Here is a 17,232-nt window from a genome sequence, read left to right as displayed (position 1 = left end):
ACACTGAACACATTATACCTACCAACACACACACACATATAAATACACAAATACATAAACAACCACAACAGAATTTTTTCCTCTTTTTTCTTTATTGCCTGAAAATTATGTGACAAATTTCAAGCAGTTGACCTGAATGTAGAAAATCATATCCCCAAGATTAAAAGAAGGAAGAAATAGTTCAGGGAAATTGTCTATCCCCACACCAGGAAAAAGAAGAAACTGAAAACTGTACACTGAGGAAAACAGGGAGACACCTTGACTCCTCTTGGTTTATGTCATGCCTAACTTATTTTATCATAAAGACTTTGAGATTAATAAAGAGAATTTATTAAATTATGTAATCAAAATATTAAAGAATCTATTTACTTTAATTCTTAATATCTGGGAATCTACTATCTTTAGATCATTTAAAAAGGAAAACACATGGTAAAATGTTTTAATTTCCTATGATTAAAAAAAATAGCTGCCTACATGTATATATGGTGTAAGTAAATATGTCAATATGGATTAATATTTCTTCTGTACTTAAACAGTAGCTTTCCACAATATGTCACAAGTGATATAACGAAAAACTCAAAGATATAAAAGCAAAATTAGGTATAACGTTTTGATAAAATAGTATTATAAGTTCTCCAGGTCAATCATGAGATTTGGTTTATTTTTCTGACAATCAAAGTTGTGGTTTATCCCAATTGTTTAATTCCCTTACACTTATAGTAAAGGCAAATCCTGGCTAATTTCATTCTCTCTCGTCCACAGCAGCATGGATGCCCTGATGATGGGTTTGGCCATTCAGTCAGTGTCAGGGTGTGCCAGAAAGAAAAGCAGACCCAAAGATGACAGACAGATGAAGTATCGTTGACAGAAAACATCCCTTTGTGAAGAAACAGTTGATAGTACTGGGAAAGGAAGTAAGCATGTTTAGGTATCCAAAAAAAAGATGGATAAAATAGTAAATTATAGCAATTAATAGCACTTTGAAAAGAATACAACCACAGACAAAAAGGGAGCACGTGAATTTGTTTCAATGAGAAATACCTCAAACGGTGTGCATTTTATCCAAACTATGCTCACAACGAAAATGTGATAAATATTTATTATAGTTTTGTGAGTCATGAGAGTTTCCAAATTCATGATTCTTTTTTTTAAAAAAAATAAATAAACAAATATAATTTTCTTAATTAAAAGGCTCTTCGTAAACTCTGTCTGGACTGGCAAAGTTTTAAACTTATATGAAAAGTTAAAAATTACGGCAGTACTGGCTTTAGCACCTAAATAATATCAAGTTTTGAAACAATCTCAACACGAAAAGATATTCAAAATAAGTGAGTGGAGTATATGCTTCCACAGTTGAGTAATGGTGTTTATTGTAGCTGAACATATCACCATGGTTAATTTTTAAGGCTATAGCTTGGAAAATTACCATTACCAAAGAATACACTTGGAATATAATATGAAACTTCAAAGTCTTGTCAATTCACTTACACCTATCCTATCACAAAATATACTAAATAACCATACTTATACTATCCATAAAATGCCAATAATTAAAATATTTACTTATCCCAGTGCAGCAAGTAATGTATCCAGGAGAAAAGCAGTCTAGAATTTTCTGTAGCTGCACAGAATATTAACATTAAATGATGCCAGTCCATAAATTGACAAACTCATCCACAGATCTTTCATAAGTCCAGAGATTCTTCAGAAAATGCATTGAACAATCTTTATTTTCTCAGAGAAGAAAAAAACAGCATCGTGCTCTTTTCTTTGATCAACTGAACTTACCCCGTGTGATGGGTAGGAAATCCAGCCCAGCTCTCCTTGAATTGTTTTTGAATCTAGAAGATTAACTGCAAATAAAACAAAATAACACAAAGAATGTAAGCTCAATGACCTATCTCTGTAGCTGCTTCTGTTAACAATGTCTGTTTTCAGTATTGTTGTCTAATAAACACTACTGTTCTTTTTATTTTAAATACTTGGTAAGTACAACAATCAAGCTACATATAACTGTAGAGAAAGTGATTCAAAAGTTGTTATGGTTTTTAAATTTGTACATTTAGAACAGACTAACAATTGTATAAGGATACATCTGACAGAAGGAAACTCTTACAAGGGAAACAATAAAAATGCAAAATAGGCAAGAAATTAATTCTAACACAAAGTAACTACAAAGACAACTAATTTGAATTATCATAGGATTCCCATATGAGCTTTCTTAAATATGTACTATTGTATTTTTCATACTTACTACCACATCACAAATACCAAACATATTATACAAATTATATTTGTAACGTTTAAATTATTAGCACATATAATTAAGTGATTCATGATGGATCTGGGGAGTAAGTAAAACAATGAAGGCAATGTTTTAGAATATCACCGGTAAAACCTCAATTATGTATAAAGGTGTCCCACTAAAAGGCATAAGAGATTCTTCTTATAACAATATTACTGATGAGTCTGAATCCTAAGCCATGTTTATAAAGTAAAAGTAAAATGTAATTTTCATGTAGTTATATTTTATTAAATATATATGAAAATCATTTTGTCAATACCAACATTTTTGTGATTGTTATAGGTCAGAAATCAATGTACTAAAAGGGTGCTTCAATTTTTTTTTTGTTGTTGTTGTTTTGAGACAGGTTTCTCTGTGTATCCTTGGCTGTCCTGGAGCTCACTATGTAGACCATACTGCCCTTGAACTCACAAAGAACTACCTGCCTCTGCCTTTCAGTGCTGGGATTAATAGTATGCGCCACTACTGCCCAGCTGGGTGCTTCAAATTTAATCAACTAAAGCTCATTTTTGATATGATATTTTACTATTATTAATCGGGCCTGTTAAATAGTAGAATCTATGGTTTTGCCTCACCCTTCCACATTAGAAAACAGCCTCACAATTGACTAACAGAAGGTGTAAAAGAAGATTACATAAATTAAGAATCTATTATTAATGTAGACCAGAGCAGACCAGAACAGGCAATCAATATAAACAAGAATTACATTTTAAAAACCCCTAATATGCCTATGTCAAAACGCAGTATTAATCCCCATATTATATACCGCTCATCGGTGTGTTCAGAATCTGAGTAAATTGCTGAAAATTCTTTCAAATGAATCCCAATTAATTTGTTACAAATGAAATAAAACAATGCAATATATCAAGGAAGAAAATATATGGCAGAGTCTTAAATATTAAAAATAACTAAAAATTTCAAGGAACATGCTCTCTTGGACTGTTGGTTAATAAATGCATTAAATAGCTATAAAGCTTTTGACCATTCACCTAAAATTATAAAACTTTAAATAGAATTCTCTCTTTTTTAATGAAGAAAAATATAAATCCAATCTGTTTCTTTTAAAAATGTAATATTTAAAATAATAAGGGTGTCTAAAAAAGTCATATTATACTACTAACTACCTAACTAAAAATGTCTCTAATATATGTAAGTCAGTGTGTAAATATGCATGAATAGTTAAAACTAAATTCTCCCACCTGGGATGACAATATTCACTGCTCCCCCCCCCAATGAACCATAGACCACCTAACAAAAACTCCAGCAACAGTTGTGAAAAGTCCTCTTTTGAGTTGTTGGTCAGAGTTAACCAAGAGATTCCTAAAACATTATAGGGTTAATGGTGTTTTTTATTGCCCCTCAGAAGTAGAAGCTTATCCTTACCACTGAAGACACAATAAACTTAAGAATTGGTCCAAAGTGTACATAAGCGAGACGTGACCTGAAAGCTTCCTCCCTGAGGACTGTCTTTTATGATAGCGAATAGGGACATATGAGCTTACAAAGGAGGTAAGAACCAAAATGCCTAAGCAGCTGTCATCTTATGACTCACAATTATGAAGCATGTCACAATAACTCTAAGCGTGCAGTAGTGGCATGCATACCTTGGTGACAACCTAGGTTCTCTAATTAGACCTAGCTTAACAAAAGAAAAAGCATTACCTCATACTGGAACTCTAACCAGCTACCCACAGCTAGTGAAACCGTGGATCATGGAGGGGAATCTACACCCACCTCTTTACTAAACCAGTATAATCCATAACTACATTCTGAATATTTGTCCCTTTGTCCACAGATAAGTATAGTCCTTACACCTCATCAAAAAAACTACTCTGCAAATGGTGAATACTGTTAAAGAAAATCACAACTCATCAAAATGCAGAGTTGGGAAGCCCAGTCCCATCTTCTACATCTACAATACAGCTCTTGCACCCATGGCTCAGAGATAATTGTTGAAGAGTCAGGGGAAAGATTCTTAGAGTCATAGGAAGAGGGAGTTTGCTGTGGGATTGCATCTCCTATGCAGGGCAGAAGTTACACTCATAGTTTCTACGATAAGACTGCCTAAATATGAGCTTAACAAGGACATCAATAGGAATGCTAATACTCAGAGAATAAAAGCCCAAGAAGCCTTAACCCTACATAACTCGGCAACTGAGGAATGCCAACAGTGGGAGAGATTTCCCTAGGGAAAAGTACACAATTAATTATCCAATGCCAAATTATCAACCCTGAAGGTATATGTACAAGTAACATTATATGGAGTGAGCTGGGTATAATTATGTATTTAAGACTTTGTATGAATATATATATATATACATATATATCAAAAATTAACAATAAAAGAGACTATGAATTTGAAAAAATAGGAAGAAAGGTCATATAAGAATGTTTGGAGGGAGGAAAGGGATGAGGAAAATGATAAAATTATATTATAATCTCAAAAGTAAAATAATTTTAAAAGAAAATGAACTTTATTATGAATTAAGAATATTCCAATGGGAATCTTTATATGAGATAATATAGACACTGCATGGATTACAATTTTCATAAACCAACATTTTGTACAATATTGGTTTAAAAACTAATTATGCATTTATCTACAGTGCAGTTCTCTCTCAAAAAGCAATGAAAAACTAAAAACCACTTACTGATATCTACTCTTCTAATTATACTTAAGAATTTGGGAAATATAAAAGTACATCTTTACCATTAAGTTTAAATTCATTGTCATAATTCATTCTGGTAAAAATATATTGAGGTTTGATTACAGCTCACAGCCGTTACTTAATTTCTGTGTTTTACATGATTTCCATAGGAGATTCTTTCTTGGAAGTATCTGTCTCAGTGAGGGCTTCACAGAATCTTAAATCAAAATAACAAATGGTATTGACCAAGGCCTTCTGTCCTGACCAGTCTCCACAACTGTTAAGTCCCAAAGAAATCACACAGAGGAGGTCTACATTAACTATAAACGGATTGGCCCATTAGCTCAGGCTTCGTATTAGCTCTTATAATGTATATTAGCCCATTATTCTTGTCTGTGTTAGCCATGAGGCTCAGTACCTTTTTTAGCGGGGCAGTCACATTTTGCTTCTTTTGTGGCTGGGCAAGGACTGCGTAGGAATGGGCTTCCTTCTTCCCAGAATTCTTCAGTTTTCCTTGACCCAACTCTAATTCCTGTCTGGTTGTCCTGCCTATACTTCCTGCCTGGCTACTGGCCAATCAGTTTTTATTTAAAATATAATTGACAGAATATAGACAGTTGTCCCTCACCAAAATAGCCCTATTAGATTTCTTAAACTTCTCTCTCAAACTTCAGAACACAGGACTTCATCCTCTGCACTGCTCTGAATATTCCTATCTCCTAAGCTCCCACAGAACATTCTTCTAGCCTAAAGTTCCAAAGTCCTTCCACAATTCTACCAGAAACATTGTCAGGCCTGTCACAACAATACTCCACTCTGCTGGTACCAACTTCTGTCATAATTAGGGTTTCTTTTGCTGTTTCAAAACACCGTGATCAACAAGCAAGTTGGGGAGGAAAGGGTTTATTTGGCTTACATTTATAGATCAGAGTCTATCATTTTAAGATGTCAGAACTGAAACTCAAGCAGGGCAAGAACCTGGAGGTAGGAGCTGCTGCATGGAGGAGAGCTGTTTACTGGCTTGCTCAGTCTACTTTTTAATAGAACCCAAGACCACCAATCCAGGGATAGTACCACCCACACCCACAAAGGTTTTGCTCCCCCCTCCCCCCCCCGCGTTGATCACTAATTGAGAAAAATACTTTAGAGCTGGATTTCATGAAGGCATTTCCTCAATGGAGGCTTCCTCCTTGATGAGTCTAGCTCGTGTCAAGTTGACACACAAAACCAATCAGAACAGTATTCATTACGTCATTGTCACCAGTGTATCTAGGGTTCTAAACAGATGAAGGTGTCATTATATATGTGATAGCTGAATTGGTACTGGACAGTATTGGTGTGCCACATCACATACTATGATGAATAATTGACTTAATTTCAATATTTATAATCAGCAAAAAAGCAATGTGTGAAGCAAAGAAGAAACAATTATGACATTTTCTCTTAGTAAATAATTCAATGTAAGGCAAGTTTAAAACTAAAGAATTACCTTAAATTGCCCTTCATGTTAATGATAAGGGAAAAAGACCAATCACACCTGCATATGGATTCTGTTCAAAGAACAACTAATCCAGAATGAATAATAGTACCGAAAGTCAATTAAAATAAGTGTATAGATTAATCAAAATATTTTCACCTTCTTATAAGTTGCACTTTTAGTGTATTTAATTTATGGTGAGTAAAGAAAACACCACCATTACTCACAATTTTGATCCTGCTATTTATCAAACATAATTTTGTTAAACATGGTTATCTTGTGATATTACTATACTGATCCAATCACATAAATATACTTTGAATCACTATGAGCCTCTAACAAGCTATGGAGCCAGTGTTCTTGTAAAATTACTACATGAAACAACACTTCCACTTTGACTTCTGAATTGTGTTTATATCAACCATCAACACATGACCTAATGGTGAAGACTGGCTGACATCAAAACACTTTTTAAAAGTTTTTAATTTAGGTTTATAAGGTGCTCTCTGTTTGTATCTAAAATGAGAACAACACATCCTAAGAATCATAAACACTTTAAAGTTAATGGTTGCTGAATTGCTAATTCCATAACAAGTCTCTAGTTAGATGCAAGTGGTCCTTTTACAGTGAACACTCTGTGTTCAGCACACACTCATACTGAGATAAACACATAAAGTTGGGGAATTAGAGTCAATCTGTGTGTGATTTTTCTGGTGCAATGATTAAATCTCAGAAGAAATTCACTGTTTTAATTCTTATATTGCTAGAAGTAAAGAACTTGGGTACTGACGCTCAAAATATATGAAGATCACACAATTTCCTCTCCAGTGTTGCCATCGTTCAAACACCAGGGAGGGGAGTTATCTAACAAAATGTTTCATAGAAGTGTCATATGGTAGGCTGAGTGTTAAACACAGATCATAAATGGAAGAAATTATTTCTATTTCTACAAAACGTAAATTCACAATTTGAACTTTAACAAAGAATTAGGAAATTGTTTCTGAAGGTTGTTAGGTTCCTGTGAATTGTTTAATTCTCTGATGTCAGACTCATGCCAGTTACTTACAAAAGATATAACTTATTTGTTATCATATATCATATTCTAATGAACTGAGTTCCAAATGTATTTGGTGTGAAATGTGGAATTGGATTGTTTTAATAATGTGAGAATATTTTCTCCTCTAACAGATATATGGCCCATGTTAACATTCTAAACTAAGAATTCTCAAGGTCCAAATCAGGAGCAGAGGGAGAGAGAGCACGAGCAAGGAACTCAGGACCATGAGGGGTGCACCCACACACTGAGACAATGGGGATGTTCTACTGGGAACTCACCAAGACCAGCTGGCCTGGGTCTGGAAAAGCCTGGGATAAAACCGGACTCTCTGAACATAACGGACAATGAGGACTACTGAGAACTCAAGAACAATGGCACTAGGTTTCTGATCCTACTGCACGTACTGGCTTTGGGGGAGCCTAGGCAGTTTGGATGCTCAACTTACTAGACCTGGATGGAGGTGGGGGGTTCCTTGGACTTCCCACAGGACAGGGAACCCTGATTGCTTTTTGGGCTGAGGGGGGGGGGACTTAATTAGGGGAGGGGGAGGGAAATGGGAGGCGGTGGCTGGGAAGAGACAGAAATCTTTAATAAATAAATAAATTTAAAAAAAAGAAATTTTTAAAGTGGAAGCATTTTTCAATGTCAAGATTCTATTTTAGTGGAGTTTGACAGTAAAATTTTATTTGGAAATCACTGTTCTAAGTTTGGAAGTACATGGTTTTACATTTCAACATATTTACTCTCTGTAATTTTGGAGCTTTTCTATAGGGGTGAATGAAGAGGCACCGGGCTTACATTCCTGAGATGGGGAGGCCGTTCACACTTGGACTTGACTCTTTATTTGGCACTAATTTGAGAGCTGGTAAACCCAAGCAAGTGTGGTCTTTAATGGAAATTCCCATGTTAGAACTGACTAAATTTCTAAGAAGTAAGTCCAGAATGTACGAACTCAAATTGGTTATAGAGATTTCTGGAAAGGAGGAAACTTATCTGTCATTCCTGTGACTAATTTTACTGTCACTGTCCCTGCTACACTGCACAGTTGAATTAGGATTCCTGAGAGCCTCCATATACAAAAATCCCTTCCTGGCCAGAGCTGTATCTCAGTGATGGTTGCATGAGGCAAGATTAGACCCTCAGCATCATAAACAAATTCACCTATGGCATCACAAAGAATTGGCTGTAACAAGAATTTGCTCCATCTTCTCTTATTAGTAATAGAAATGCATTGAATTTCTTATCATAAGACCTCATTTTATTGACTTACCTTCTGGGTTTGCAGTGCTGGAGGTTGACAAGCCTCACACAAGCTAAGGAAATAGTCTACCACTGAGCTACATTCCAAAGTTCAAAGGTGAAGGAATAAGAATCAAATTTTAAGATAAATGTTGTCAGATGGTGTGGATGATGAAAATCTCAAAACATAAATCTCTGGAGTTTCCACTCTTAAAAAAATCCATAAACACATTCATATATTTTCAAGAACATTCTAACATCTGATTCAGAATTGCTTCTTGCTTACTTACAAAGACTGACAGCCTACTAGTCACAGCTACACACATTGCCTAAGTGCTGGTATGTACAAACAATGTAGGAAACTGTAAAACCTAAGTGACATAGTATCTTGCTGAGGCAGATATTTTCAATTGTCTAATCGTTCATCAGTCCACTTTGTGATAATATGGTTGCATTTCATGAAAATATGGAGTTATTTATAATTATTATATAATCATTTCTACGTGGACATCCAGCTTTAATAGCTAAAGGATTTCAAATTCCTCTAATAAAGGACATATTTTCTTATAAAACCTTCACTTATGAGCAGCCTTTATAGCCAGTAAAAGTACTATAAAGTCAGTACAACTGAAGACAATTCCATCCTTTCGTTACCTTTTGCTTTGACTAAAGAATAATGGCTTTCTACTCTGGGCACGTCATCACCTCACTTGCACAAGCCACAGTTCATAACACTTATCTTTATCGTTTTCAACACTTCCTATTACAATAAAGAGCATAGCTTTGGTTTAGGTTACAGAAAGCAGAAGGACCTTTTAATCTGCTTCTAAATGATACCTAAGCAGCCCCAAAAGAAAATGACACAGAAAGGGATACATGTTATTATTCTTGGTATTGCAAATCTCCGTGCAGTCCTCTGTCAAAATCAAGATATTTATTTCGAGCAAAAGCTAACTATAACTCAACTTTCCTTTTCAGTTTATTTGTATATATTGGGATATTCTTTTGAGGAGAAATTTAGAGATGTCACTTTTGTTTGATATACTTCATCCTGAAATTATTGACTATTTTTAAATTTTCTTAACTTAAAAGCTTCTGCGGCATTCATTTTAATATTTTAAACCTTTCTAGACATAATAAAACATTTAAAAAGAGGTTTAGTGCTTCAGCTAACAACTGTTAATATGTGAGTGACAAAATAAAATATATTAACTGCTGTATATCATTGCTAAATTTAATATATAGTGTCCTATAAATATTTACTTATGACTCATTTTCAAATTGTAAATAAAATATTTATAAAATTAGTAAAAGATAACAATTCTTAACATTTCTGGATTTTTAAAGGTATTCATTACATGTTACCTTGATGGATTTTATTGTGTAATAAAAGATTTCTGGACAAGACATTATACTAAAATATATTGTTTTTACAGAATTTTCTTCTAAGAAAGATTGTTGGGTTTAGAAGAGTTTACAAAGGTTGTTGGATTTCTGTACAGAGCTTAGTTGTAAGAGAAACTGTAATTATGTGCCTTGTCTAAACCTTTACAAATAGCAGGGAGAATGCCTTTAAATGGAAACACAAAGTCTCACCCTGAGACTTCCTGTTGACCTGCTTATGCAGTTCCAGGAGGTAACAGCCCAAATTGCACTTGTTAAGGGAGGTTTACACAGGCATACACCGTACCAATTTTAAGTTCTGAGCACTTTTAAGCATTTCCTTGCTGTTTGCCTTTTCTAATCAGAAAAAAAGTTCAAAGGTTATACACCGGCAGTGTTAATGTACACCCACGAAGCTATCAAAATCTCAATTCAGGGCTGAGGAGTCTGGGTCAGTATTTTTTAACAAATAGTCTTTTTATATAAACTAGTGAGGACTTTGTCAGTGAAGTTTTTGTAAGTGATCCATCCCAAATGTAGAAACCATCACAAAATACTAGGATTCTTTCCCTGCACAGTGCAACTATTATATGATTCATTTATATACATTTTCCAGTTTACACTTACTTTCCAAAACATGTCTAACAAACAGTCTAATATTCCTCATTAGGTTAAATGGCATCTTCTCAATGCATACTTTCTTTTGGAATGTTCTAGAAGTAAAACAGCTTGTTTACTTGTAATTCAGAAAGGCTTTGGAAAGAACACAAAGTTTTAAAAAGTGAAAATGATGACATCGGAGCTCACCAAGGCCAGCTGGTCGGTGACTGAAAAAGCATGGGATAAAACCGGACTCTCTGAACATGGCAGACAATGAGGGTTGATGAGAAGCCAAGGACAATGGCATGGGGTTTTGATCCTATTTCATGTTCTGGCTTTGTGGGAGCCTAGCCAGTTTGAATGTTCACCTTCCTGGACCTGGATGGAGAAGGGGGGACCTTGCATTTTCCACGGGGCAAGGAACCCTGACTGCCCTTCGGACAGGAGAGGAAGGAGGAGAAAAGTGGGGGAGGGGGAGAGGGGCTTGAGGAAGTGGAGGGAAATGGGAGGCTGGGAGGAGGCGGAAATTTTTTTTTTCTTTTCAATAAAAAAAAATAGAAATAATAATTAAGGCAAAGATCACTTTAAGTATCTAAAAATATGCAGTGTCTTTATCTTATCAAGTCAGGTTACTTTGGCTACATTCTATCAAACTATTATGTAATCTTTATTATTAGATATCAGATGTTAAAGACAGGCTTTTCCGAGTCAGGGTTTGACCGATGGCTGTGAAAATGGCATAGAACCAACTCTAATGTAACACTCTTTTCAGAAATAAAAAAAGTTCATGGAAGTTCTTAGACATAAGGAATCCAAACTTTAGAAGCAGAAACAAGACTGCAGGAGAAAAGAAGTTACATTTCAACTTAAGTATAAACTCTGGACACTGTAATATTTCAACACACATTTTTTTTTGACAAAGACTCTAATTTCATTATAAATACTTTAAAATATTTGGAAAAGCTAGAAGCAAGGTACTGTTTGAATTCTTGATATTCAGGAAGATGTTTAAAGTGTCATATGTTATAAATTTAACTAAAAGAGATACAAATTTGGGCAATAGCTACACACACACACACACACACACACAAACAGGTTTTTTTTCATGTAACACATTTGGATCGTTGTAACAGTCTATTGAAGATCCATCTATGTAAAAACTCCAGCCATTTTCTTCAAATTTGAGGATTATGGTGTCAATGGAAAATATCAAACTGACTGCTGGGGACAGTCAGAAAACATTTAATTTACTGATGAAAGGGAAGGTAGAGTTCAAACGAACTTCAGTGTGGTTTTTCTTGGTAGTGTAATTACACTGTGAAGAGGTCCTACAGAAGCTTCTATTTTGGGATGGTCCTTTTGTGTTGGTCACATGTGTTTCCAATATACTCACATGAACACATGCAAGCATGTATATCCAAAACAGAACTTTCATTCACCTTACATCTGTGCTTGCTGGGAATATTTCTCAATATTCACTTTTTCAAATGTACTTGTTTATTATGAGTTTGTTTAAATTATTAAAGTCTAAAAATATTCACTAAAATCTAAAACAACTTAAGTTATATTCATATCTGTCAAATGAAGTGTGATGGACAATTAAATCTATCTTTTCTAGAAGCCAAATTTGCAACAATAATACACCTCCTCTGTAGATTTATGTCATAATTTTCACTATTTCATATATGCATCACTGCATAGATTTTTATCTAAGAACTCATACCAGGGTCATCTTTCCCACCAGTATTGATATTTACAAGGACATAGAGCATGCCAAACTTACAATATTTTCCAAAGTTTAGCCTGAAACTAATCATTAACTTTACATTCTTGGTAAATAGACATAAACAAAGCATTGAAATTATGAAAGATGAGTTCTTATAAACAAGAAATTCCGTGTATCTTAGTTTTCTTGTCTCCTCTCAACAGTTTCCAAATCTTGGGATTTGAAATTGAATTTAGATTTTTTTAGTTATTTATATTTTATCTAGTTGTGCGTTTGTGTGTGAGTCTGTGTGAACTTATGTGCACCAGGTATGTGCAGGAGCCCAAGGATTCTAGAAGAGAGCATTACATTTCCTAGAGCTGGCGTTACATGGCATGAGGTTGCAAGACACCATTTGGGTGCTGAGACCTGAACTTTGGCCCTATATAAGAATGGCTAGCATTACAAACCACCAAAGAATCTCTCCTGCCTGATGACCCTGGCCTTCTCATTATTAACATTAAGTGTAATATTCTGCTATAAATACAAACCTGGTCATATAAAAATATTCATAACTTGCAGAGGAAAAATATCTGACGATATTAGAAACTATACCATTTGCTTTTGTTTTTGCACTAAAACACTTAAAATGATTTTAAATAGAAAAAGCTCTATTTTACAATGCATACGTGTTTCAGAAGGACAATTGTACCTCAGAATATAAGGAACCCATTATTGCTGTGATAGACTAAATTAATCAGCACCGACGCCTGAAATACACATAATTACCCATGTAAGAATTTATTTTTCATGAAAAAGGGCATTAAAAGACTCTAGTCTAAGACAGAAATGTTGATAACACATGGCAAAGACCATGAGCTTTTCTTTTGAATTATCAAATGTAAAGAGTCTATCTATGATAAAACAGATAGAAAAATGTAAACTGAGAATAAAATAGTATGCTTTAAAAAGTATTTGTAGTATTTCACAGTAGCTAAATTTAATAGGATTCTTATATATAATAAAGCAGCAATATTCTTATTTATTGCCAGCATTTGGTTAATAATTTTAGTTATTTCTTCTTAAGAAAATACTATCTAAAGTTGCTTTGGCATATTTGTGGAGGTATTGTCATTATTAGAGACAGTGGGTGAGTGGTGCGAAGTCCAGATTGAACTATGGCAAACAGTGATTGTTATAACTCTTTATCTCACTGGTTATTTTTCAGAAAAGAATGTACAGCATTTTGTGTCCACAGTGTATATACTCATCCATAAAACTGTAGTTACAGTGTGGGAGCAGCTTAGTTTTTCAAGAAAGCTCTGTGATTGGCAACACCACACACACACACACAGAGCCTGTGCTACAAACAGACATTTCCTCAGAGTAGTGTTTTGCTTATCCTAAGGATTAGTAAAATGAGTCACATGGAAGCCATTGGAAATTAGATTCCCAGCCTGACTTTTCAGTGTGAAGACTGTCTGCCATCTTTTGAATTAAGGGACACATCTTTCTAATAAAATACATTTTAACATTATTACTTAAAAGATATTATCAATTGCTAAAGCAGGTTTGCAAATCAGGAAATGCATTAACTACTAAGAAGAGATGTATTTCCTTTAGGTATTCAGAGGGAGATTGGGATGTTAAAACTCCAAGGGAATTAGAAATCAGCCAACTTTGTCAGGAAAAGAAGTAATTAAGAATTGCACTTTTTAGCCATGTTTACATTTCCCTTGATTTAGAAGTGTTATCTAAATTCATACAAGAATTTTAAAAGCCATATTTGAGGGAAACAATTGCTGAGCTATTTTCCAGACGTGAGGCTGGGGAAAAGACCTATCTAAGTTTTTCTCTTTTCCCAATGACTGAGTGGGTAGATCCCTCTTGGAGAGCAGAGAATATAATAGACAACACATTAGAATTTTTAAATAAAGGCCAGGGTTAGTGACCTATTTCTACAATCCTAGCACTTGGAAAGATCAAGAGTTCAAAGCCAGCATGGGCTATATGAGACCATGTTTCAAAAAATAAAAAAATAAAAAAATCAATAAATAACATTTTATAGGTTAAACATTGACATTACAGAAAGAGATGAAAGATACATAAAAGAAACTTGCTTTCTTACTTAGAAGCCTGATGTCATCAATATGCTATTTTTGCTTTTTGGCAGGTAAAGGGAATTTATTGCCTCAATTAATGTTAAACATGTGTGCCGAAATTCTCCATGAAAGGCATAATTGCCCCCTACTTAATTTGCTACTTTCCAAAGTGCTCTTTTAGCTACCTTGTAAAAAATAAGTCTCTTCAGCAGGCTGCAAGTATTTTTAATGTACACAAAGATAAATCACTTGATTTTATTTTTTAATCTTAGGCAATACACACACATACACACATTTTGGAGCATGCTCTATTTTCCTTCTTCCTGACTTTCTGTGGCAATTCCCAGAGTAGAATCACACTCCATTCCTATTACATAAAATCCTCAATCTTCACAGCCTGGTTATGGTGACAGTTTTCTCACAATTTTTGTCTATGGGATCCCAGAGAAATCTTCATTTTGGGGTGAGTTTTGTGGCTTCCGAGTATTAGGAAAAGAAAACAGAGGCCCAGGTGTGTGCAGAAAAGGCTTTGTGGGCCTTACCTCCTGCTCTCTGCATCAACTTCCTCTAACTAGCAGATACTCATAACTGTGACTAACGTACAGATAATCACGATTTATATGTGTCACCACTTTGGGAGTTCGAAGTCCTCTTACTGATTTAATTTCTCCTGTCAAAATTCTCCGCATTTTGAAGTTAATTTTGCAAAATCACAAAACAAATTAGTTCAGCCACAGAGAGCCAGGTTGACAATCCTGTTCTGGAATGAAAAGGATACTTGACAGTTGTGCAGAGTCTGTAGAGAGAAGGAAGGAGTCAATGTGGAGATTCAGAGGAGCTGGAACCTGCACCCAGTAGTGGTATTGTGGTCTGTTCCCTCGGCTGTACCAAAGAGATGCCCTAATACTTATTTTAAGGGTGATTGATGTAAGGTCCAGTAAGGAATGAATGAATGAATGAATGAATGAATGAATGAATGATCTAATGAATGAATGAACGAACAAATGAATGAATGACAAAGAGATAGACAGTGGGGCAGTGAGATTGTAATCCCAGCGGTACAGGACGTTGAAAACACACTTAGCTTCTGGATTCAGCCATTACTTAAGAGAGAGATATATTGACGCCCTGACACGGCCACAAAAATATCAGAAGCATTCAACCATGAATCCACTTGGATTACAGCACTTTGAGGAACCCCTCTATGGATCATTTCAAGTTTACCAGACTCGGAAGAGCAAAATGGTGCCAATCTGAGAGAGGACTTTGGTGGGGGTGGAAGGTGGGGGGTTGGGTAGGGTGGGGGTGGAGGGCAACACTCCGATTGTGTAGAAGGAAGGGAGGCTTATGAACCACTACATCAGCAATGAGTAAGGGACTAACAGGTGGCGCCAGCAGGTGACTTTAAAGAAAACTGGAAAAGAAAAACAACTTCTTTATTTAGAAACTAGAGGAGAGAAGACTGTGGAGAGAGCAAAAAATAGCAGAGGGTCAGACAGCAGCGACACGACAACTGGGTCATCAGAGGTCTCTATGTGCTGCAGCTGAAAGAGAAGATGCTTTTCCAGCCCACATCCTCTGCCTCCCCCTGTCACCGGGTGAACAGATGAAGGTAGATGGGAAAGACACCACCGCTCCACCTGCGGACGCCAGATTGAAAGGTCTGGTTGACAGCAACGGAGATCTGGGGTCTCCTGCATAGAACAGGACTTGTTCGAGTAGGAAGAGGGTGGGGGCAAAGTGGAGGGGTGGCGTTCTCTCTACCCCTGATCGGGTGCAGGTGGCGGCCAGGTGAGGAAAAAAGAAAAGCCGGGCGGCAGCCCCGAGGCTGCAGGCAGGGGGCGCGCGTTCGTTGTTTGCTAGCCAGCTTTGGCTTGAAAGGGCCGGAGCTGCGTTCAGGCACGCCTCTCAGGCTGTAGCCAGCACAGGTGACGGTGCAGCCAGAAACGCAGGCTGTGGAAGGAAGGCAGCGTGCCCGGAGCCGCCCGCATCCCTCCACCGCGCCACGGTCACCGGGCTCCGCGCTGCGCTCCGGACGCAGTTCTTCGCGGCGGATTGAGGGGAAATTGCGTGAGGCGTTCCCTGGTCCCGGAGGGCTTAAAGGTGGCTGTTTCACACCCTGCCTGGGTTTTACTGATGATCGCTTCCAGTGAGACAACAGTGAATGGGGCTGGCTTCCTTGACTCCACTGGCCTGTGGTGGCAGCCAAGGGTGCTTGATTCCTTTGTGGCCAATCTTTACAGCCATTCCCTGTAAAGTGCCATAATGCTAAACGTTTACTAGGACCCACAGTTTTAGAACTTAATCAATAGTGCATTATCAAATGCAGGCCATGTAATGCAGAGAAAAAGAGGCTCAGACGCCTCCTCCTCTGGCCACCCCTGCCCCTGATGAAGACTGCTCACAGCAGTTTGTTTGTACAGTGCTGCGATTTGTTTCCCCCTCCTTCCTCACCTATTATTCTCAGTTCACCATGTTGGTTTGGATTATGTGGATTTTCACCCTTTGCTTTGACTAGAACAGCAGGACGTGGTTTAGAAAATGAAGGGGTGTGTGGGGGGTGCACATTCATGGCTTCCAGTTTAATAATGTCACTTCAAGTTTGAAGCTTTATTTGCTGAACTGGTTTTGATTCCATACACCCTCCACGTGCATGAGGCCAGGCTTTCAACGGGGAAAGCAGACTTTGGCTCAGACTCTTAAAATTTTCCTGGAC

The 17,232-nt window shown here is 36.4% G+C and overlaps 1 protein-coding gene across 1 annotated transcript in view; it reads right to left on the bottom strand.

Moving 5' to 3' along the window:
• The window catches only part of LOC121465322 (ephrin type-A receptor 3-like), an 86,310-nt gene that overhangs the window by 63,144 nt on the left and 5,934 nt on the right, over positions 1–17,232 (bottom strand). The window contains exon 2 of the mRNA XM_041678540.1: positions 1,789–1,853. Coding sequence (XP_041534474.1) covers positions 1,789–1,853 — 65 coding nt within the window. The remainder of the gene's footprint in view (positions 1–1,788; positions 1,854–17,232) is intronic.

This window comes from Microtus oregoni, unplaced genomic scaffold (assembly GCF_018167655.1).
Source record: "Microtus oregoni isolate MIOR12 unplaced genomic scaffold, Mior012 000030F_ref0000283, whole genome shotgun sequence".
Lineage (NCBI taxonomy): Eukaryota > Metazoa > Chordata > Mammalia > Rodentia > Cricetidae > Microtus > Microtus oregoni.
The sequence above is the reverse complement of the archived record's forward strand: the minus strand, read 5'-3'. Positions and strand labels throughout refer to the sequence as shown.